Below are 22,082 nucleotides of genomic sequence, written 5' to 3' on the forward strand. Positions count from 1 at the left end.
CAAGAAAAATACATTTCTACTACGGGGTAATATGTGCAATTTGGAAATACAATTTAGGCTCTAAAATTCCTTAATTTGATTGTTAACTATCAAAGTTTGTATAACATATATTTTAATATTGTAAAGAATTTTAAATAGTATTAAATAGCAGTTTGTAATGATTGAATTCATACTTTAAAAAGATTTTAGAATCACTTATTGTCCCCATATACTAATAAACTCTTCTACTTAGCATATTTGGCGCGTGATCGGAAGGGGTGGATGGCATCACGTGACCTAAAAGTTACAACATGGCGGATTTTCAGTGAACCAGATTTGCGGATCTCTCATTGCACAGAAAACTTCGCTTCACGTCAACTTTACTCAAATCAAGGACAGACTAAAGACTTCAAGTCGATTAAGACCACAGGAGGACCTAATTTAGGAGGTCAAGATGCATTTTTCGATCCCGGATACGGCGGAATGTAGCGACGAAGGAGGCGCTTACACTGTAAGTTGTCGCTAGAAAACCAAGTTTTGGAAATTTTTGTTGTATTGTTTTTTACCTGCATGTATGCAGGTATGGTTTTGATGCTGGTGGGAACTTTTCGGTAGCCGGGGATGTAGGGCGCTGTATCTCGTGAACGGATGGTGCGAGCACGACGATTTTTGGTACGTGGGTTGGGGGTGGTAGCCTAACACTCAGGTTTGATTTTGGGCCTCCTGGCATTTGAACTTGACATTGCAGGTGGCATTTTTGGTGTTTTGGGGGCACTTTTGGCGCTGTGTGTCCGGAACGATACGCGCGATTGCGACGATTTTTGGTGCATGGGTGGGGGGTTGTTGCCTGTTGCCTAGGAGTGACTTTGGGCCTTGTCGCGTTTGAACTTGACCCGGCAGGTCGAATTTTGTGTCCGAGAGGGGTGTTTCCGGAGTTATATCTTCTGAACGGCTGGTGCTGGCGCGATGATATTTGGCACATGTGTCGGCGGTGGCTGAATAATGCTCAATTTTGATTTTGGCGCCCTTGGTGCTTGAACTTGACATTTTAGGTTACCTTTTGTGCGGGCACGGGGCGTGCGCTGTATCTCCGGAACGCAAGGTACCATTGTGTTGCTATTTGGTACGTGAGTTGTTTGTGGTGTCCTGGTGGTCAGGTTTGATTTTGGGCCTCCTAGTGCTTGAACTTGATACTGTATAGGTTGATCCTGTTTTTGTGTGATTGGGGCATCCTCCCAATATCTGCTTGGTTTTAAAAACAGATTATGGTTGGGTGTAGAACCATCATCTGGCCTGGGCCACCTTCAATGTATCAGGTTACTTAGTGGCACTGACAGTTTGCCAGATGACGGGAGTGTACAAGATTATATATCTGTTGGTCAGGTATAATTGGAGTTTGCTTATTACTCTTTGTGGTGTTTCTAGAGCTGTATAGTACTGAGTTTTAAGTTTCGGTACAAGTTCCTTTACCCTGTTGGCAATCATGGTTGAACTTGAACTTAAACAGAAGAAGATGCAATTTTCTAATGTGGAGGAGAACTGTATAGAGTGTGGGCATAAGAGAAAGGTATGTGTATGATTTGTCCTGTGTTTCTTTTTGTTTCTTTGGTAATGCCATTTCCATACTGTATACAGGTAATTTGTTGTTTTGGGCTAGTCATATTCGCTTGGTTTTTGGGCCTGCTTAATCTATGGTTCAGGCAGGGTTAAGTGGTGGAGGCTTAGCTTTGTTCTGTTTTAAATTCAGTATCGTTGGTTGCATTTTGTCGCGGCAAATATATGATGAAATTCCCCTTCTAAGCAACTGCTCATTGGTTTGCGGGGATGTTTGCTGGGTGTTTGCTCTGACTACAACAGCTTCTGAACTTTTCAAAGCTTCCATTGCCAGTAGTCTGTGTAACACAAACTCCGCTGTCCAGGGCTGTAACTGGCCCCTCCCCGCGGGCCGGCGGATGTTTGGCGGGCTGCTATAAGCGAGATTTAATCAGGCTACATTGCCAGCAGCTTGCCATCTATAAATGGGATTGACAAGGACATTTTTCATAGTAAATTATGCTGTTAAATTTGGCTTAGATACTACAGGAGATTTAGGTTTGGGTTGGATGGATTGAATGAAAATATCATACCACCCTGGGGACTAACTGTTGCTGCTGCATGGGGGCTACCACTATTCATATTGTCTAATGTCTATGGAACTACAGATAAAAGTATCATTGGTCAAATTATGCAAGTAACATTCCGATGTCAAGTGAATAACACCCCAGAAATAAATCTTTAATGAATATCATTGGAAGAACACAAACCAAGGAGACTTAGCAGCTGCATTAGGTCAGTACATTGAAATAGGAAGATATTAGTATATCATGTGACAGAGTAACTACATGTGCATGGGCCATCTGAGACAAAAAAAGGTAGCGTCTCAACAACTTCAAAGTACTGTGGTTGGTTACATACTTAAGAAATCCAAAATAAGTAATGTTCATCCATGTCCAAACTTACAAATTCAGAAAATGGAATTTCAGAGTCAGACTTTTGCATGGTGCACAACCAACACGGTAAAAAGCTCATTTTTCCAACCACGTACCACAGACAAAAAGGCAAAAATACCCAATAGGTCTACAGAAACCCAATACATTTCATGCAGGCCTGAGGTCTACGAACTCTTGTTTGTTGTATATTTTGTAGCGGTTTAGAGTTTCTTTACCCTCGTGGATATTTTCCTCAGATTGAAAGGAAATTCGCCAGTTTCATAGTTCCTAACGTTCTCTAGTTTGCCCTACTTCTATAGATAAATTATTGGAGAATTCGATCATATTTGGCAAAGGCTTGGGGAACTACGTGCAAACTTATTTCCGGTAACATACGCACTTGAAGTGCATCGTAGAATACAATTATTAATAGCCTTAGGCATTGCGTGATGATTTGTCACCAATACGCTGGCCAAGTATGGTATATTTTTTATTTCTCTTTTTTATTTTCTCTTAGCTATTTATAGGAGCCAAATATAAGACCCAAGGAAAAAAGTAAATAATGTAGATTTTATAGTTTTCTTAAGGGCATGGTCAACCTTAAGAGACGTCATTGAAAACCGTCTTAAATGTCTTTTATTTGTTTTTATTCGTCTAAATATATTAACTCTAATTTGATATTTTTATGTCAGTTTTAAATTCCTGTACAGTATATCTCTATCACAGCTTACATTGTAGAAACAACTTGATATGCAACATTTACTTTAGTCATGATATATGCATTGTTAGATTGTTAACAATATTTCACATAAGGTGCAGTCAAGGACATTGTATTGTTGTTCACATAATATGGGTGATTGCTGTTTTTGTTTACTTCGAGGTGGTCTATGACTGATACTGGTACTACAGGAGTCAGCAGTCTAGTCGATATATATAGATTATCAGATCAAATTACAAATACTATAAACCTTAACACAGATGTTAACATGCATGAGTACACACACAATAACTGCAAAAGCTGCAAACATAAACATTTCTGCATTTACAGTAATTAGAAAGGAGTAACCAGGATATAGGACAAGTCCTTTGGGACTTGTTAGTCTGTAATGGAAAGCCCCTTGGTATTTGGTTGATATCAGTGATTGACTACAGATGGGAATAGGATTAAGACATAGATGTAGTACTTCAGTCTTCAGATTAATACTTCAGTCTAGGTTATTTAACCTCCTTGCCCAGAAGAACTTATCAGTAGTAGGAGTTATGAGCCCAGGATTTATATTAGGTGTTAAGAAATGTGTTTTTCAGTAGAGCTATCATTACAGAGAACTAATCTTCTTCGATGTATGAGAGACCTTTTTGCCTTGGCTATGCTAAGTAGGAGCAACCTCATTAGATAGCTTACAGATAGACATGCAAATTTAAGTGTGATGGGCCAGTCATTTTATTATGTCTAGCTGCTTGTGGAAACTTAAGCTGGTAATACATATGCCAAAGGGCATTTATAGTAGATACCGGCTACATACAGTATCTAGATACAGATTCAAACATAATACATTTCTTGTGGTGCAGTTCCTTTCATTAATTCTTATTATATAAAGATATGTTAAACTTATGTCTCTAACAATTTTTTTTTTTTAGGTAGCCAAAGTCTAATACCCCAGTCACAAAAAACGTGTCCTGTTCCTTTTTGTTAACAGTTCATAATCTGACTCAGTGACTTTGCATTGATTTTCTACAAGGCAATCAAAGATTTAGCTTGGAAGTGACTATATAAGGAAGACCAGCTGCTGTGACTGCTACTGTACATCTCAAAATATTCACAGTGACATGTTCACTGCAAAGATGTGTTCCAATACTATTGTACTAGAATTTTTTTACTGGGAACTACTAGGAATACAACCTCAAAAAATTCCTTTCTTTTTCTATAGCAATATCAAGTCCTAGCAAAAATAAGTGAATTTACAACTATATGTACATGTATATTATGATTGTTCCCCTTCCCATTTTTAAGTGTAACGTTAAGTAGATATCTCTATGATCCAGCATTGAGATTGTTATATCATATATGATCAAGTGATAGTCAATAAAACACTTAGCCATATCCACTTCATTTATGCATTGATGTTCAATACTGTCATCATAAATAATACCATCATAATATATATATCAGGTATGGATCTAGACTTAACTGCAAAGTTACAAACCTTTATTAGCTTTGTTCTATCAAATACATATTATGAAACATTATACATGTGTATCAACTTTTCAGTTTGTTTACAAGAAGTCTTACTTACTACTAGCTAAGAAAAACACCACACTTAAAAACCAATGATCACAAATAATGAGTGATCTTCAGTAATTGGTTCATTGTGGATAGAACTGGGCTTTCTGTTGAGCTTTTCAGAAGCAAAGTGTTTCTTTTATTTGCTAAAGCTTACTAATAGGCATTTTGAACATTAAAAGTAATGTTTTGTAGATTTAAGCCCAATTTGAAACTTGGTACAGTGCATTGTACATTGTGTACCTCGAACTTTGTCCCCAGATATTTGCGCCCCAGGTTAAGGTACATAAAGTACTGCCCTATAGATTATACTGAAATGTTCTCTTGACAACCCGGCCACATTAAAGATATATAGTTACATGTACTATACGACAATTAGTACATACTGAACAAAATGTATGTGTTATGTGTACAGCTATTAATTACATGCTAAAAAGTACAATCTTCTTTCTGTTCTTGAGACATTACACTATGGCACATTAGCACATTTGTTTGGACCCTGTGTCGGTAAACTGTCTGTATTGACATTGTGCAGGGCATGTGGTGATAATGTGTACCTGTGCATGCTATATATAATGACTGTTTGTTCAATGCCATAGATCTTGTCATGAAATACTGTAAATCTTTAAATGTTTACGATGGTTTTATTTCTGCAGTGACCCTAGCCTAACACTAAATTCATGATACTACAGTGGAAGCCGCTTAATTGCACACCCTATTTGCCAGTATATTTCGTGCAATTATCCAAATGGTGCAACAAAGCGAAGTTTAATTATTAGTAACGAATTTATTAAACTGTACCGCACCACCATGGGATTTTGTGCAATTAACAGAAGTGTGCGATTTTCAGGTGTGCAATTAACTGGCTTCTTCTGTTACTATCTATTCTGTTATTGCTGGTACTGAACTACTACTACAAGTCACTACTACAGCATTGATTCAACACAAGCTTAAAAGTTAAAACACAAACTTAAAAGGCACATCTGGTCCTACCAAAGATGGAAATTCTCTCCAAAATGATTGAATATACAGTTACAGTAACTGTAGTAATCAACATGTTAAAAAGTGTGTTAAGTAGGTCAAAATCATTAGAGCCCAGTTTTGTACTAGGACAAGGGTCATGATACTTTATGAAAATTATGTCTGTTTTTTAGCAATATTTAATTAATATTCATATTTTTCCCTCAGGCCTTCAACATCCATGTGAATGGTGTGGCCCACTGTTCAGTCCGCTACAGTCAACTGCACCACTTCAACGAACAGGTGGGTTGGAACAAGTTCTATGTGACTCATTCTGTCTTTTTTGTCATAGATATCAATAACGTGTCCCTGTGGCGCAATTGGTAAGCAATCCCGCTATGTATGGGTCAAGTTCTTTGGATCTGTGCACACAGGTTTATGCCGAATTCTGCGATCCATTACACTGTAAAAAGATCACTGATGGAGGCTTATTATAAAAGGGCTAGCCCTGGGAACTGAACAGTTGTACAATGTATAATGCAATTGGCTGCAAGCAGGCTTTTAGCCAGGCATGCGTCTAGGCGTCCTTTGTACACACTGTTCTAACGATAAATTAGACCCACAAGCTTTTTTATATCTTTGCTACATAGTCATGACGTTTGAGTGATAGATAGCTATTATCCAGGCAGAGAGTAAGTGCTGTCAGTTTGGGCCCTTTAACAGCCTTTTTCGGAACTGCAGGGGCTAAATCTTGTTCAAGTTTTGGATGAGATTATCAGTTATTTTTTTTTGTATGCTTTTCACTTTGCAACATACTTCCTGTTGTCCACAATGTGTCATATCTTAATATTATGGTTGAATTTCTTTGACACTATTCAGATGAAGAAAGAGTTTGGACAGGCCAACCTGCCCCCCTTCCCTCCCAAGAAGCTCCCCCTGTTCACTCTGACCCCCCAGCAGATAGAGGAGAGGAGAGAACAGCTGGAGAGGTACATACAGATAGGTAAGTGTCAATCATCTCATTTATATTTCACTCCGCACCAAAAGTATGGGAGGGAAACATGCTGTTTTTCCCTCTGTTTTCCTTCTGGCCTCCCAACATTTGATCCAATGGATTCCAATTGTAATTTTTCAGCAAAATGACCCAATATGCAACATGGCAGTATAGAGCGGGCAAATGCCCTTTGACAGATTTTTCATTTCCTAATAAGTATATATAACATGTAGGTCTTTACCATACATTTTGGCCTTCTGTACCCTGGTAATCAAATGGACATCAAAATGACCTTAAATTTGGTATTTTGGTGACTTCGGACATTTTGAACTGTTAAAACACTTTCCTTAGTTGTTTTGTTTGGAAGGTTTGTTCGGATTGGACGGATTGGTTGAAAAACAGGGACAGATTTACAGATTGGACGGATTAGTTGAGTTGGTGATGATTGTTGGGAGGATCAGAGTGGTGAACAGAATTGTCCAATCGGTTAGTTTTTTTGCATGTTGATGCCCTATATGGGCATGGGTGCCATATTTGGGTATACATGTAGGTGCCATATTTGGATTGAAGGTAAAGATCACAGTTTTATTTTTTCTTTCTCTCCAGTGAGCCAAGATCCAGAGATCATTGGCAGTGATGTCTTTAACAGCTTCTTAAATCAAGCTCAACAGGTAAGACTTTCATATGATATTAGTGTTTTTATCTCTGTTCATCATTGTTTATAAAGTAATAATATTACAAGATTTGATTGTCAAGGGTAGAACAATGTAAATGCATAATGTAACTAATTATAAGAAGCATATATCTTAAACATGAGTAAAAAACACGTTACATGCATTTAGCTTATGTGACACAAAAGCATGTAGCATATGCAACTCAAGCTTGTAGCATATGCAACTCAAAAGCATGTAGCTTCTGTTACTGAAAAGCATGTGGTTTATGATTATCAGACTCAAAACATGGAGCTTACATGCATTGATATGTGACTCAAATTTTCATAGCTAGAAACACAAAAGGTACCCAAAGGATTGAAATAGAACAGAACTTAAATGATCCACCTCATGCAGCATACAAAGCTATTTAGTTTAGGAAATATCATTTGTGCACAAACGTTTAAAAGTAATAAGTTTTATATGAATGATGATGATGAAGTTTTATATGCAGTATCAGGGCTCAAAATAGTTTTTTCTGCATAACATCCATTGGCATAATACCGGTCGGTTTACTGCAATTTCTCAAGCAATGCTAATTTGGCAAATGATCAACGCATCATTTTCTCCAGTTACATGTTGCTGTTACAGCTTACCTTTGCCACTTCTTCTGTGTAAATTATTTTGTCTCTCTGGTCCTGCTAAAAACATAATATCGTAATTGGAACACACCGCGGAATTGCACGGAGAACGGGCGCGTGGTTGGAAGGGGATGCACTATACCGGTCGAACGAAACACGGCACAATTAACTGCCGCTATGTACCTTTATTCATCTTCTGTTGTTCCTTTCTTTCCTGTTAGTAGTTGCACAAAACAAAAATCTGCATGAGCATACAAAAAGTCATGAGAAAATGGGCGTATACTGACAAGAATTTTCATTTAATTTTGGTCCGTCACAACCGCTATGACGTAAAACTTTACTGCTGGCCGTAGCATTGAAAATGGCGGGAAAATGGCGGCGTACGTTCAATTTGACCCATTCAGCCGTAGATCCGGGCGATAATGCAACGGTTCCTCACACTTTTACACGAGTTGTAGGTCACCAAAAGAAATTCAAGATTGCTGTTGAATCATGCTCGTCTTGTGCCGTGAGCACATGTGATTATTATCTACAAATCTGGCGATGAACGTGACAGTGTGTTTGTCCCACGACGAGCTCGCCTGCCCCGAAAATGACCTGAAAACTTTTGGCCTTGTTGTCTTCGAATGCATTGTTATCGATGCTTTGTAAATTATGTATTGGACACCTAGATGTCTGAAGTGTGCACACCTCAGAAATAACTATTGTTGCATGTGTAGATCTCTTTAAGTTCCACTATTTTTAATCGACCGGTATAAGGCTTATGACCGGTATTATGCCAATGCATGTTACCTGCACTGATGCAGGTAACATTGAAAATTACCCGCACCAGACAGATTTTACCTGCACCGCTATGAAATTAGGATATGGATCATACTAAAATTGTTCAGGAACTATAGCTATTTTTTCTGTTATACTTTATAAGTGGTAACAGTCAATGCAGCTTATAACAATCCAGATACACCTACATCATACTATTCATAGGACATTTATGTCTAAAACCCAGTACATGGACCTGTGCAGGTTAGGTGCAGGTAGACACCAGAAATACCTGCACAGATCCAATTTTACCTGCACTAAGGTGCATATGCAGGTGGTATTTCGAGCCCTGAGTATACAGCAGTGTGTTAAAAGTTACACCTGTTGATTGACATGTAGGAGACACAGAAGGCGGAGCCAGAGTCTGTAGAGCTGGATGTTTTCTTAATGAACGGCCACAAGATCTCAGTCAGTATCATGTCTACAGACCAAACAGACGATGTCTTGGAGGTAAGTCTTCTGTCAAGAAAGAATTGAAACAAGAACTCAAAGATGAAATATTGTGAATTTATGTTTTTTTTACTAAAATATTGTTAAATTCTTGCTGATTCTTTTTAATTTCTCACAGACATGCTTATACCAAGAAACTAAAAACAAGAAATAAGATAACCTTTGATAACTTAGTCTGGGACCTTTGACCTAACTTCCTGTCAGTACCCTTGACATGCCTAGCATGTAGAAACACACACAGACAAACAGACGCACACACACACAAAATAAATATCATCTGTTTCACTGAGGTAATGAAAAAACCCACTCTTTTTACATGTTGTTAAGGTAACTTAAAGCCACACTATTGCAAACTTTAAGATAATTTTTATGCAGATACAATGTGGAATGTCTAGATCTGCACGTATCGTTATTGCAATACTCTAAATACCATATCTGTTTTCTGTTCAGACGGTTGCCTCCCAGATTGAGCTCTCAGATGACTTTGTCTACTACTTTGCCCTCTTCCTGGTGAAGAAGGAAAAAGATGGCGGGAATTCAAGTAAGTTTTAAATTTTTTAAGGAAGTACTGTTTTAACCTACCTTCATGCATATTGTTGATTTTTATGTTTACTTTGAAGTTCTCAGAAAGGAAACATCGTTTTTGCTATGTTTTTTCTTCTTCTTTTGCTTCTATTCCAAAGAAAGAAGGTCAATGACCTAGACCAGATGGCTGTCACCATGGTTACCATAGGTGTAACAGACACCCTGTGGTGTTTGATTACATTATGTAGCAAGTGGCAGGACAGAAGTAGACGTGCCGGTCACCATATATATAAATGTGTTTCAGTAAGAATAAACAGAGCAGCAGTCTTTAGGGCAAAATCATACAAAGGTAAACATCATGTATTTGCTTGTAAATGTTACCTTAAAGTTTCTAGTTCTCTTGTTACTTGAATGTATGTTCTAGTTTGTGAACAGTACTTTCTTTTCTCCCAGTTGTAAGGAAGCTACAGGAGTTTGAGTCCCCCTACATATCACTTAAGACAGCTGAGACTGAAGCCAAACACAGAATAGTCCTTAGGAAAAAGTGAGTACCCTTGAAATTTGTCAGATAAAGATTAGAAAATGAACAAATTATATCAGCAGGTGTTAATGTGTTTTGAGGCTTTAATAATAATACAGACCCAAGAAAATAACGAGCAATTAAGTAGAGACTTGGTACTGGTATTCATTAGTTTCTACAGTCAAACTTCGTCTGAATTAACAGTGGGAATTAGTGTTGTTTACACGAAAATAGGATTCTAAAATGCCAGTAGATTCCTTTGTAGTGAAATGGACCATTGTTTTGAATATCACCCATTCACAAGTTTTCACATACATTCAGGTTCAGGTCTGGACCAGGACCTGGACCTGATCCTCTGGACCTGAACCGTACTTGTACCCAAATTTTCTGTACCGGTACCCATCCCTATTAACCTCAATGGAAATCTTATTCAAAAACATGTTTGCCTTCGTAGCTTTTGGGAACCCAGCATGGACAACGATCTCCTTGACGACAGGATAGCGATGAACCTGCTGTATGTGCAGGCGGTGAACGATATTGAGCGAGGATGGGTGTTCGCCGCGAAGGACGTCCACAAACAACTTGCCGCGCTCCAGGCCAAAGGTTCCAAGAAAGAGGTAAGACAGCAAGGCCCCATAGCTTTCTAATTAGGACTGTAATGTGGTACATCATGTACATTGCATTGTAAGACCAGGTTAGGGGGCCTTCTAAGGTATTTACAGCCATTAACTATGTATGGTAAAATGTATGCAGATCCATTCACATAAAATGATTTGTAGATGATAGTTTGGAACTTGTTTTTTATATCAACAACTAAAGTCTATTGTATTTTGAAAACATTATTGATACTTACATTTGAACATGTCTTTATATATAATAAACTAAGACTTTTTTTAAATGCATATCAAAGCATCGATAATGGTTATTGGTTATTATGGTGGGCCAACTACTCACTTTCTGTAGCCATTGGCTGAATTGCAAGAAGCTCACTATAGCTGGGGATAAATTGCATGCCATTGGGTTTGGATTGGCTTGCTTTTGGTGCTAACTTGAGTGACCTCAATACGACAGTAATTGTCCAAAGTGTGGCCATGGGACTGTAGGTTTTGAACTACTCACACTGAGAATGACCCTACCCTTTTCAAAAGTATAGTCGGATCTTTACATGCATGAGGTGTGGCTCTCCTCAAACACGGAACCTCCATTTCATACTCTATCCAAGGAATGGCACTCACCAAAGCTCAGTACTTATTAATAAGTTAAGTGAAAAAATTCAGTGGTATATCAACGGGTTTAAAATTAAACCCAGGACCTCTGGGTTACAAGCCAAACAGTCTGCTGTTATGCTACAAATAGTACAATACATGTAACACCAGATAAAAATTTCGCCTTTGCAGGAAATGTAGCCCCTCTTATAAGCATTTTCTTAACAACACTGCTGTCAGAGATATTAATGTCCCATTTTCCCCATACTTTACAGTATGTTCATAGATGTGATTGTTTCCATTGTTACATATATGTGATTCTTACCGTGTGACCTGTACTTAGCCCAGTGGGGCAAAAATGTGCAATAAAGGTCTTCATTCGTTCATCAACTGATCCCTTTTCCCACAGTACCTAAAACTTGCCAGAACACAGAAGTCGTACGGTTTCATCCAGTTCAAGCCGTGCGTCACGGACTTTCCACAGCCGAACTGCCCAGTCATCGTCAGCGCGGGAAACCGCGAGTTGAACTTCCGCATCAAGGTCGCCAACAACCAGGTCAAGGAGGGCATCTTCAAGGTCACACGGATGAGGTGTTGGAGGATAACAACGCAGGTGAGAGACCATGGTGTTGATTCCTATGGTGGGAGATCATTGCTAGTCTTTATAGTTATACTTCAAGTTCGTTTACTTTTTTTTATCTCCAAACTTGTGCATTGTTCTTGCTTTCAACTGTAAATTAATGATAATGCGAAGGTTTCCATTTCATAACTACAGTACAACAGACTTGTTTTAACTGTACATTGTACATTCCAAACACAGGAGAAAATTTTTTTTCCTCCTACATTGATGATAAAACTACGATGCATGAATAGTACTTATATGATTTTTTTTTTTTACAGTAGGAAGGAAAATGAGGTTTTTGCAGTTCCCAGTAATCATTGCGGTTTGATAAACATTATTGCTCATCTATTCAAATGAAGGATAGAGCATTCCAAAATTATGTTGGAGCTTGTATCGTTTGTAACAGTATTGCATACCCAGTAAACCAGCTCATGGCATGACACAACAGGTTTGTACTGAAGACTAAAAGCTGTATGATATTATTAGGACAGATCTATTTGATCCACTACTCCTACTCCTAAGTGTGGTGGGTTCTTTTACATGCTCTTAAAACATGCGAAATATCATTTAACCTATCGGGGATTTAAAGTCAGTACCTCCAAATTGTGAGTCAACAGCTCTAATAACCATGTTGAAATTTTCTTTGTTCCAACAGATTCCAGAAACTAACGGTGCCAATGCTCACGGAGACAGCAAGGACCTAAAACCCAGGCTGGAGGTGGCATTTGAGTACTTGGTCGCAAAGGACAAACTGCAATGGATCACTATTGAGTCTGACCAGGTAGACGCTTCTTGCAAGATATTATGAATAAAAAAGCTGCTCTGGAAAGATAATGAAAAATGATAATTTGCAAGTTATGTCAATAAAGAGGGCTGAATTTGGACCAAGTGGTCAAAGAATATTAAAAAGGCTATAAGCTTCTAGGTAAGTTCAATTAAGAATTTCTCCTATGAAAAGAATTGCATTGGGAAGGCTCAAACCAGGCTGACAGGCTTATAGCCAGGCAGGCGTACAGGCGTTGTACGGCCTGTTAAAAAAATAACTCAAATTGTATGGCCTTACACTGGGCAGCACATCCTCTGACAAGCATGAAATTCTGATTGACCAGGGATGCTACAGGTCACATGTGGCCTGTCTGACAGTAAATTTGCTTCTTTCCCCCAAATTTGCACCTCAAAATGTGGGAAATGGTGTTTCAGAGAGTTGTAAATTTCAAAATTTTCTGAGTGAGGATGTCCCTAGACCCCCTACAATACTCACACCTGCAGCGCTTGCCGAACGGCAAGAAATTTGGGCACCCTATGATAAAATCCTAGCTAAAAGCCTGCGGGCTGAGGTTCCCACTTCTGTTGGCTAGGCCTCTAACCAGCTATCAGCCAATCAGAGAATTGCTTGAATGTTTTCTTTAGGTAAAGCCAATTCTCTGATTGGATGACAGCTGGTTAGAGGCCACTCCCACAAAAGTAGAAATCTCAGCCCAGTATAGCAGACTCTGAATATTGCTGTAAAAGTGATTGATTTGTTGAATGAAGTTGCCATGCAGAAGTTTTGATTGTATATTCCTAACTGTTTGTGCCCCCTCCCCCCTAGGCCATCCTCATCAGCATGTGCTTACAGGGGATGGTGGATGAACTCATCATGAAGAAGCAAGGAGGAAGAATTAAGAGGGTAGGTAGAAACTTTTTGCTCATTGGAATGACCAGATTGTAAAAGACACTAGACAATATAGCAGAACCTGGTAAGGGGAGCAATTGAACAGTCCCTTTGTCATTGCACGTAGTCAGTAGGCAGGTACGATTGTAATTTGTAGCTTATGCTCAGTAATGAAGAGTCCTATCTTAAGAACCTTTTCTGCAAGCTTTCTGCAGTTCATTCCAGCAGCCAATTTAACACAGGGATTCTTCTTCTGATATCATTTCATCTATTAGCTTAAATTGGAAAAAGAGCAAGAGAAAGTTGAGACATGCTGTAATTCTAGGAAGGTTGCAAAACTATTTAGTCAGGTTGTTTTCGTGAACCAAATTTCTTGTCTTCTGAATGATTCTCTCCTAGTGGCAGGCAATTTACGAGTTTTAGGAGACAATGCCAGTGGGGAACACTACACTTCTTAAATAAGGACATTGTATAGAAATCCATGACTTATATACTGGGAAAGAGAAAAAAGCATCATAAATTTGAAATTATCCAGTTCACCATTGGTTTAGAAGGGGTGTGTACATTATTTGAGTTTTTTTATCTGAGGTTTCAGTCCCGCAGATTTGTCTGAGTCTTGCCGCAAAGTGTGTGTATTTTGATTTTGGTGCATGCATAGTACTTTGATTGAGAAAATAAATGTATGGTAACCACAGTAAGAGATTGGAACTGCCTTCAGCCACGACTGTTCAGAGCTTTCTGTCGCGGGCAGCTGCTGAATAGTTCATCTACAGACCCGGCTCCACATGTGTGTCAACCAGGCAATGGGCAATGTTTTATGGATAATCCCTTTGGATTAAGCTGCGATCACCGTCTCTGACGTGACGTGCTACAATACATAGAAGCCAGAATATTCATTGCCATGAATGTGGACAAATCTGTAAGTAGAAGGAGAGCACAGTCCAGCTATAAAGGCCACCTTTTTTTTTAAAGCTCTGTTTTGTTGTTGTTGTTGACCAGCCACAGGACAGGGTGAAGCGCAGCCAGAGTAGACAGTTCCTGAGGAAGGATGGGAAGACTGCCCTCCCCAAGTCCATCTCTGCCCCAGGGCATCTTGGGACGCCGGACACCAACGGAGACGAGAGCGTCAGCGCGGCGCAGAGGGCGAAGGACTCTGTTCGCAGGATATCGGTTAGTGACAGTGACCAAGAGTTAACTATGTGTGTTTGTGTCAACGCTTAAAGTTATTTTTTCTGTCCTGCTCATAGTTGTTTATTAAAAATTTCATTTACTTCATATCATGCAGTTCAGATTTTCTTTTAAGTGAAGGGGCAAAATTTTGTCATTCTCAACAACAATTAATTTTTGTGGGTATAGAGGGATGGGTCCTGGAGATGGATGGTTATTTAATTATATGGATGACATCCTCTTGGAACCCCAAAACTAATGCAAAGCCTGCAAAGATAGAAGTTTGGCTAAAAAAAGTTTCCCTCATCATGGTCTTGAAGGTTAAAGAAATGACCTAACACACAGAGTATGGTATTTTACAGTAATTGAACAATTATAGATTCTTCGTTTTGTTCTTATCTTTTTCTTTGACTTTGGAATTGACTTTGACGATTGATTTGACATCCTATTACATCAAAATCCACTTAATGATAATATTTTTTTGCAATATAAAAGCATATATTTCATCATTTCAGAGCTGCTTTTTACGATTTATAGTATGGTAAAAGAACTTTGGTTCAAATGAATTTTGAGTGTTAATTGTTTCATACTTTTCCTGCTGTTTTTCTACAGGACAAGTTCTCATCTGTGACCCTGAAAACGAGTAGTCGGAACACGCGAGGGCCGGCGGCGCTTGTGGAAAACGATGTTTTCGAGGATTCCTATATCGGAGACGATGACCTGTGATGCATATACAAGGAATAAACAAATTTCTTCCAAATTTTGTAAATTCCAACAGTTAAACAAGTTGTAAGGTATTGCTTGTTTACCATTATCCGTGGGGTAACCCATATTAAACAAAAAGGTATGTAGCAATATGAAGTCGATAGAAAGTGCAATATTTTGAAAAATTGCTTTTTGACTACTGTAAATGCAGAAAATGCGGTGGTTTTATGGTCGCAAATTTGCAGCAAACTTAAAACCACCACGAACAGTCCTTTTTCCCGCTACCGCGAAATTAAATCGCCGCAAAATTAAATACATCTACAGTATTTGAAAACACTGTCCGTTGACTTGATATCCCTATATACGCTGTTTTTTAAAAGAATGGATATAGGTTACCCCAGGGATAAAGGTGAACTAGCATAATGAGGGCAATTTTTGCACAATGAAAAAAAAAAACCTAAAAGCCAATATACACTGGAAATTTTTTCATAAAAAAATGTTCCAAAACATTCATAAAACCATTTTGTAAAATATTTTAAAAAAAAAAGAATCTAAATGCCTTCGTTTAATTTTTCACTCCCAGTACATGTGTCAAGACTTGTGATTGGATAATGTTGATTTCTGTGGTCTACTTTCATTGGTCAGCAAAATGTGTATAGCCAAAATTGATTTGCTTCTACTGTATTCTTTATTATTATGTGATGACATGTTAACTTACTCTGATGCAATTTATTTGAATTTTAGAACATTAGGTAGATTTTGTTAATAGTCATTTTATTACTTAAAGCTTTTGTCTGTGTGCTAATTTTATGATACGTATAAATTCACTGATGGCAATATGAATGTGTCCTAAGATGTTTCAGCTTTTCTAATTGGTTGGTTTTGTTCCCTATATGTAAGAGCCTCATTCATAAATTGCTACATGTACTTGATATAATATACCCTGCATTATAGTTTGTGTCATATGAAAGGTTTGAGTCAATATTTTGTATATTATCATTACCTTTATGTGTCAAAACTCCATGTGATTAGAAGAAAAACACAGTGTTCAGAAGTCACATGTCACAAGAATGCTGATTGGTCAACATCAGGTCCTTCCCTTATAAGGTGCTAGCCATGTTACATGACATTTGATTGGTTGAGACTGGGCTGTTGTTTGTAGCTCTTAAAATAGCAAATTTTTTCCTTACAATTTTTCTATTTTAGCATTTATTGAGTCCATTTTCTAGCTTCTAGTACATTATGAGTGTTACACCACAGAAAATGTAAGAAAATTAAGAATGTAAAAAATGAGTGATGTTGTGCCTTGTCTAAACTGTGAAGAGGCACAGGCACAGAGGTGTTGCCAAAAATCTTAGTTTATATGTGTACTATACAATTGTACTTGCCAATGTGTAGTCTGTATCTGTTCAGTATAATAGAATGAAATGTTAGAAATGTTTTGTGGGGCCGTCACCATCTTTCCATGTATACTTCGGCCATGTTTATTTGATTATATGGATGACGTCATATGGGAATCCCAAAACTGATGCGAGTGTGCAAGTGAAAAGATTTTTAAATTTTTTTGCACAAAAAAATTGCCAATTGGTTGAACAAATGACTAAACACACAATGACTATGGTATACCGAAAAATACATTCTTCATTTCAAATTTGTCCTTTTTACATCCACTTCTTTGACCTTAGAATTGATGCTGACATATTTCTAATTGCAAATAATGGCATGTACAGTAAATGCAGAAACTTTCGCGGTGGTTTAATGTTCGCGGTTTTCACGGTGGCCGTTTCACCGGGAACTTAAAACCACTGCGAACATTTTTCCATAGCATTAAAAGACTACAATGCATGGTGCTACCGCGAACTTAAAACCACCGCGAAAAGTCCTTTTTCTCGCTACCGTGAAATTAAATCCCCACGAACTTAAATACATTTACAATATTTGCTTGTTTTGCAGCTGCTATGTACGATTTACATTATGTACGGTACGGTATGGTTGAATTTTTTTTTCAGGAAATGGACAAAAATTGCTCAGATGTCATCCATATAATCAAATCAAAATAGCCAAAGTGGCCATTTAAGTTCCCAGTCTGTATATTACATACATTTAAAAGCATTTTTTGATTGAAATGCGACTGGAATCAGTGGAATGTTTTGAAATTTCAGGCCTAAGAAAAATTTAATAGAAATATTTCCTCAGCAAACAGGCATATTTTGAGCACTCAAAACTTCACGTAATCAGTCTATATGATATACACTAATTTGTATTGTGTAAAACTATAACACATTTTTTTAGGAAAAATGTCTAATTTTTCAGTCAGATTTCTTGCCACAATAGGCCAACCAACCACTGACCAGTGTATAACGCTAGTTCACCTTTATCCGCGGGGTAACCTATGTCCGCTGTTTGCCAAAACAGTGTGTTTAGGCTCATCAATTCGACGGTTGTATTTCTAAACTGCAATGTACTGAAAATAGTGAAATTTTGAACCAACGTCCGTCAACGTGATATCCCCAAATACTCTGTTTTTAAAAACAACGGAATCCGATATAGGTTACCAAATGGATAAAGGTGAACTAGCGTTACCTATATATAGTATTGTGCTTAAGTCTATAACATATCAATGCAACTAAATGTAGTGTTACAATGTGCTTTCTTTTATAATCATTACACTTAACATTGATCACAATTAATTTTCCAAAAATACTTCCATTGTTATGTTAAAGTTCATAATTTAGGATGAACATTATTTTGTACATTTAACAGTAGACTACAATTGAATACATTTACATTTCTATATGTAATGGTATTAACATTTCTGTTTTGATAACAATGCAAACTTTGTAATTTTTACTTTTTCTTGATACGTGTAGCTAACATACGCTGTAGGAACAACACAGGTTGAAATGATATTATATTACTTTCCTATACTGTCATATTTCTAGATTAGAACATGTACTTATAACATGTACCTAAATCTTAGAGGATACAGTACATCAGTTATATCACAATTCTTTAATATTTCTTTTCATTCTTGAAAACTTAAGTCTAATTAATCAAAAAGCTATCCATGGCCTTCTCATTTATGTTTGAAATCTTTTAAGCAATTCAAGTCAGATTTTCTGGGAAAGATGTCATAACTGAGTTTGAAGATCTTCGGTCATTGAATTTTATCTACTTTTCTCCATAACTGCCATTTCTTATTAAAGTCACTTAGTACACTAGTGACAGTTATTGATTATATTAATATTGCATTGCTGTATTATGAAACTATTTTATCCCTTACACAAAACACATTTTTGTAGATGATTATGATAATGTGTACACTAAGTCTGGCCAGTATGTGAATAGTTCTGAAATTTGTAAAGAAATTAGTTTTTCATTTACTATTATCATGTGAATAGATTGAAATTTACATTGTTATTTGATTTAGCAAAAAAAATCGACGCTTTACTTCCATTGCTATATTCTCAATATAAGTATTTCAAGAAAACGAATTCTTTGTTGTTCACTTCTGTAACGAATAATTATTATATAGGTTATAACCTCCTTGGTCCAATATTCTAATAATTTAGAAAAAGCCTTATTAGTAAAACTTATGATTATATAATCTTATATGTGGCAGACGTTTCTATGAGTTTTTCCATACTATATGACGGATGCAATCTAATGTATCCGTGTTTAAAAACCTATGAAAAAGATTGCGGTTCCGCAGAGAGCAGCACATACACGAGCCCCATCTAGCGACATTGACGCAAACTGCAAGCCAATCACCTGCATATTTTGTGAGATGATGAAACAAATCCTTGACATTTTCTTAGCATTAACTGCCTCGCCTGGCACTAATACTGTTTGCACGTATTTTACTAACGTTACCAGCATAATTGGGCATGCATATAATTATCATGGCTCTTTCCCCGTCGTGTATGACCAAGGCCCATACTGGTAATCTCCAAGCAGATGTTAGGCTCCGGCTGTTTTTTTAACGTTTTTTTAGTCGTTTTCATCGGGCTTTCTATTTTGTCATTTTTCTTGAAGTACGCCAGCCAGTTAGGTCTTGACACAGCAAGATGAAATACAAAATAGAAAGCCCGATAGAAACGACTAAAAAACGTTAAAAAAACAGCCGGAGTCTAACCTCTGCTTGGAGAGTACATACTGCTACATGGTGTGATTATACGGATAACATACTCTGGGCACCGTCCACAACTGATGCGAATGTACAAGACATTTTTCAGCAAAACATGCGATGTTATTGAATAATGATCTTTACTTGCATGTTGCCGCCTACATGGGCTAAATGCAGCAATGCTAGAGTATTACAAGGGATACTAACGGCTAATTATGGAAATTTTGGTAGATTTTCACGTGGCCATGAACACCAAAGGTAAATATTGCCAGTTGCCACTAACATTTAAACCACCGTACCACCTACGCTGGATTAGTTCGCATTGCAAGATCCTATCCGTAAAGGTTACTGATAAGCTTTTCAGTGTGCACATGTGTGTGAGGGCGTGTCTCATCGGTGTGTGTGCACGTGCTTGTGTGTGTGTATGTGTGTATGCGTGTGTGTGTGCGTGTGTGTGTGTGCACGTGCGTGTGTGCGTTTGTGTTTGTCTGAATGTGCGTGCGTCTGGGCAAGGAGGTTATATCTTGGTCTGGGCATGTATAACGTTACTAGTATACCGCTGTCACAGTGTGTGTGTGTGTGGTTTGTGTGCGTGTGCGTGTGCGTGTGTGTGTGCGTGTGCGTGCGTGTGTGTGTGTGTGTGTGTGTTTAGTTCTCTATTTCCTCCTTGCAAATCGAGAAGAAAACAGTCCGGACATTTGTTTCTACATTCCCTACCTTTTCCGTTTGAAGTTTTGTATTCTACATAATTGATACACTCTTACACCCTCGTATTTTTGATTTGGAAAAATTCATATATTTCAGTCACCCCCTTAATTTATAAACTTTTGACATGGACTAACCCTAAGGCATTGACCTGAGTCAGACAAACACATACCAAAATGGTCATGATAAGATCACTGTTTGGGCTTATTTCCTTAGCCGTAGGCTCTACGAGTGGGGCTTTGTTAACCTTCGTCAAGAAGGTTATGTTTTCGGTGTATGTGTGTGTGTGTGTGTGTGTGTGTGTGTGTGTGTGTGTGTGTGTGTGTGTGCGTGCGTGCGCGCGCGCGCTTGTGTGTGTGTGTGTGTGGACGAGGTTTGAGGAAACCCATTCAATTCTGATAACGGGACGTCTGGCGGCTATCTATGGTACTGCAACTGACCTTCCTGTTTTGATGTGAAGTTTACAAGGAAATTAGTTATTTCAACTACGTGAAACGCCACAGACAAACAGCAAAGCAATAATGATACAGAACTATATAACCTAGTGGACTACCCCCTTACCCACGATTGACAACTGAATTGATAGTATATGATCTATCAACCTGCTTTTTGAAAACACTTTATAAAGATTTAAATGGGTTCAATCCAGGTAAAATATCATTAGTATAAATAAAATATAACGTATGTAGGATTCATTACTCAGTGCCGGGCATGACAAAGCAAAGTCCTTGCGTATATTTCTTGGAAAGGAAGAATATTTATAATGGGTGGAGTTCTTAGAATATAGAATATATTGGATGGAGTTCTCAGAAATGCTGGTTTATTCCAAAAGCTTTTTGAACTGCTGAATAGAAAGAAAATTGACGACAAATGAGGACAAGAGAAATCCATTCCAGACTAAACATTATTTTACAGTTATTGTGCCGAGTCTATCAGTATCTACATGACTAAAGTTGGCTGTATTCCCTTTCCAGTGTTTCATGGTCAAAGTGTCGGTGTTTTACAATTTACTATTAGTATTCAGCAACATTAAACTTTATTTTTTCTCACAATAACCAAGTCGTGTACAACAACATCTTTGGTGAGTTTAATACTAGGTTACCTCCTCAATAAGGTTTCATCTGTTTTATGTTATGATATGATGGGAACAAAAGATGACTGATTCACAGAATACAAAATACACACACTACAGCCATATTGCTTACTGTTTGCATTTGGTGAAGGACATGGAAGGAAGTCTTTGCACGTGCACAGAAGGATATTACGGAGCATGTCTGGGCTCACAAGGGCAACTTCGTGCCGCCGTAAGACCCGATTTCCAGAGTTTTAATATATACCGCCGAGTTTTGCAACCACAGAAGTATCCCTGCATATTAACATCGAAGCCCCTGGAAACTCAGTGAGTATGTAGTCGTGACCAAACGGGAAGTAGTTTGCTCCTATGTTCGCTTCAGGTGGACTTTCAGTACTTGTGGGACCGGTGCGGCACTGTAGTGTTCGTTTACTCTCCAAGCAGAGGTTAGGCTCTGAAGGGATCCGTAAGTGGTAAGGATCGTCTCCGTACTAACTCGTAGGGAATCCGACTGATTTGGGAGCTCGCAGACACGCCGT

The 22,082-nt window shown here is 38.0% G+C and overlaps 1 protein-coding gene across 1 annotated transcript; it reads left to right on the top strand.

Moving 5' to 3' along the window:
• The first annotated feature begins 252 nt into the window (after nt 1-252).
• LOC118404568 (sorting nexin-17-like) lies at nt 253-15,846 on the top strand. The gene is made up of 13 exons (XM_035803741.1): nt 253-490; nt 5,917-5,991; nt 6,568-6,691; nt 7,289-7,353; nt 9,132-9,242; nt 9,693-9,783; nt 10,221-10,311; nt 10,742-10,904; nt 11,902-12,105; nt 12,770-12,895; nt 13,706-13,783; nt 14,768-14,938; nt 15,548-15,846. Exons 1-13 carry the CDS (start codon nt 434-436, stop codon nt 15,659-15,661), a joined length of 1,470 nt encoding a protein of 489 aa, XP_035659634.1. The 5' UTR covers nt 253-433; the 3' UTR covers nt 15,662-15,846.
• The last annotated feature ends 6,236 nt before the right edge of the window (nt 15,847-22,082 follow it).

Source organism: Branchiostoma floridae, chromosome 17, assembly GCF_000003815.2.
Source record: "Branchiostoma floridae strain S238N-H82 chromosome 17, Bfl_VNyyK, whole genome shotgun sequence".
In the NCBI taxonomy this organism is placed as follows: domain Eukaryota; kingdom Metazoa; phylum Chordata; class Leptocardii; order Amphioxiformes; family Branchiostomatidae; genus Branchiostoma; species Branchiostoma floridae.

Excerpts from the sequence above, each read along its gene's own strand:
- LOC118404568 (XM_035803741.1), top strand. The coding sequence starts at position 434 with ATGCATTTTTCGATCCCGGATACGGCGGAATGTAGCGACGAAGGAGGC. Across the intron at positions 491-5,916 it reads ACGAAGGAGGCGCTTACACT|GCCTTCAACATCCATGTGAA; the intron begins GTAAGTTGTCGC and ends TTTTTCCCTCAG. Across the intron at positions 12,106-12,769 it reads GTTGGAGGATAACAACGCAG|ATTCCAGAAACTAACGGTGC; the intron begins GTGAGAGACCAT and ends TTGTTCCAACAG.